General features: G+C 50.3%; 1 protein-coding gene across 1 annotated transcript in view; it reads left to right on the top strand.

The window, feature by feature from the left end:
* LOC123135879 (glycine-rich protein 2) overlaps nt 1–640 on the top strand; it is a gene marked incomplete in the record, with an annotated part of 1,624 nt that extends 984 nt beyond the window's left edge. Inside the window, 1 exon segment of the mRNA XM_044555117.1 lies at nt 1–640. Within this exon segment, the coding sequence (XP_044411052.1) occupies nt 1–266 (266 nt within the window).
* Nucleotides 641–2,654: the final 2,014 nt, after the last annotated feature.

A 2,654-nucleotide genomic window follows, 5' to 3' on the forward strand; every position in this document is an offset into this window, starting at 1 on the left:
GCTACAAGTGCGGCGAGCAGGGCCACATCGCCAGGGACTGCTTCAACGGCGGCGGCGGCGGAGGAGGCGGCGGCTACGGCGGCGGCGGCGGCGGCAACTGCTACAACTGCGGCGAGCCGGGCCACATCGCGAGGGACTGCCCCACCAGCAGCGGCTTTGGCGGGGGCGGCGGCGGGAGGTTCGGCGGAGGAGGCGGCGGCGGCGGCGACCGCTCCTGCTACAACTGCGGCGAGCCCGGCCACATCTCCCGCGACTGCACCAAGTGAGGGGATATCTCTGCCCCTCCCCCTCTATAGATTGCGCCTAAATACCTCTCGTCTTAGTTTTGCCGATCGATCGATCTGGGTCTGAGCGCTCAGCCGCAGCCGCCTCGCTTATTTTATCTTCCTCCCCCCTTCCGTTCTCGGAATCCGTCCTAGGGGAAACTCGTCCGCAAGTCAGTAAGTCAGTCAGTCAGTCCGTGTGATGGTTAATTTTGCTATGAATTGGTCTCTGGTACCCGTACCGTACTCTCAGTTGATGTTTAAGGTCGTGATGATGATGGATTATTGGTGATTTTTGTGTGGTGATGATGAGGAGATTGCAACAGATCTCTGTTTTTTGGTTTCATCGAAAAGTAAAATGATGCTGGTTGTTATCATCCTCTATCCATGAACGATTGAATTCTCTGTCAGATTAGATCTCTCCTGCAGTGGCAGGACTATTATCTCTCCCTGTCATCCTGTTATTAATTGATTATGATGAAGTACAGTTTGGAAGATGATTAACTAGTGATTGTACTTTCATCTTCTGAGGTTTTTGCGTGGGGAAAGTGAGGTTTTGTCTGGGTCGCGTAGTGGAGCGGAAAGTTTATACTGGATTTGCGATCTACCCTTTTAATCCGGGGGAAGCGTCAATATGGGGTAAGCAATGGTGTCAGTTCCCCAACCATGGGGTGTCATGCCCTGTCTGGTGCTGTTTTGGATCCACTTTCCTGTCAGTGTCTAGTGGTTGCGTTGTCTTTAAGCTATCACTGTGTCTGGCTCTGCTCATGATTTTTTTGGCCCGTGCTGGTATGGTCCATATACATCTTCGTTTTTTGTGATTTATTTTTGGATTGCTGTTGTGATAGCTCTGTAACTAGCAAGGTTGACACTGAATTTTCTGCTGTTAGACACTGAATTTCAATCCCCACTTGTGCAGTTAGTATTTTTGGGACGGAGGGAGTACTATAGTGTGCCTTTTGTGCTTAATCACCAGAATTAATAGTCTGGGACGGCGTAGCATTACTGTTGCGTCTGTGGGGGCGTCTAGATGAGGATAGGATAGAACGTTCATGTGCAGCACAGTTGGCCGATGGGATGGAAGGGAAAGACAGAGCACACTGGCGGGCTGCGGAGAGTTTAATCCGGTAGCTGTGTACTAGTTTAATTTTATTGATTTATGTGTGGTACATGGGCGTAGGCTATTTTTACTGCAACGACCCGTGACCTGTGTGTCGGCCCCGCAGAGGCATGTGCCGAAGGGTCGCCGTCAGGTGTCAATCCGATCAGGTGCGCGCTCGCGTGCTCCAGTTTTTACTGGCTGGTCAATGCTGCTAGTCTGCCGGAGGGCACTGTGTCGCTTGCCTGTGTCAGTGTCCTCCGCCTGCCTTGTCTATCCGAACCCTGTGCTCGCTCTGGCCGTCGTCCAGATGGCGCGCCAGCGGCTCTCGGCCGTACGTTCGCGCGCATGGGAGAGAGAAAGAGAACGACCCTGCTGCACATGCTCTACCTGCCTGCCATGCCCTCTCCTCCACCAGCGCGCCACGCCAAAAGATAGGAGGAGAAGATAATCATCATATCTAAATAAACCCACGGTGGTAATCATTCTCGTGCTAATCTTGGCTTAAAAGTTTGTCGTGTGGCCTCCCAGGTCCCAGTGCCAGCAAGAGAGATCTGCTCTAGAATGATATAAACACTGTTGGAGAAGCTCGCCTTTTTTGTTTTGTTTTCACTCTAAATGATTTAAAAGCTGTAGGGGAAGCTCGCCTTTTGTTTTGTTTTGTTTTCTTATACGTGTTGCCTAGGCGAGACGTAGATGCAGATGATGCGCGCCGTCCAAGGTGTGGACGGTGCGGGCGATGGATAGGTACCACGGCCATTATTTGTCTCGATGATATGATGCGTAGGGGTTGGGGCATCGTATCCTGTTGCGCGCTTTTCTATTTTTCGAGCATCTGTGCCGATCGAGGGGCTAGATTATATTCTCCCATCCAACAATCCCTGTAGATGTGTTGATTGATCGGCAGCAAGATATTTGGGCCTCCGTTGATGGCCGGTGCCGGTGAGCTACCGAGGGAAGTGGGTGGGAACGGACGGCGAGCGAGGAAACTCCTTGGGTGTCAGATGACCGGGTTTCCTCTTGATCATGAGATTTCAAATTCCAAATAGTATTTCAAAATTGTTGCACGTAGAGAAGTATAGATGTGTCTATGGAGGTTTCTTGATCTTGTGCGACAAGGGTTCCATATGACCAATTGTCCAAGTTTAGCAAAAGATTACATTTCTATGTTTGAAATATAATGGAAAGGTAATCTAGGTAGCAGGTGCAAGCTTAACTTACGTTTTGATAAAAAAATATGTGCGGCCTTGTGCGAAATCACAAAACGTACTTCTGCAACACAAGTTTATGTG

Source organism: Triticum aestivum, chromosome 6B (assembly GCF_018294505.1).
Source record: "Triticum aestivum cultivar Chinese Spring chromosome 6B, IWGSC CS RefSeq v2.1, whole genome shotgun sequence".
NCBI lineage: Eukaryota > Viridiplantae > Streptophyta > Magnoliopsida > Poales > Poaceae > Triticum > Triticum aestivum.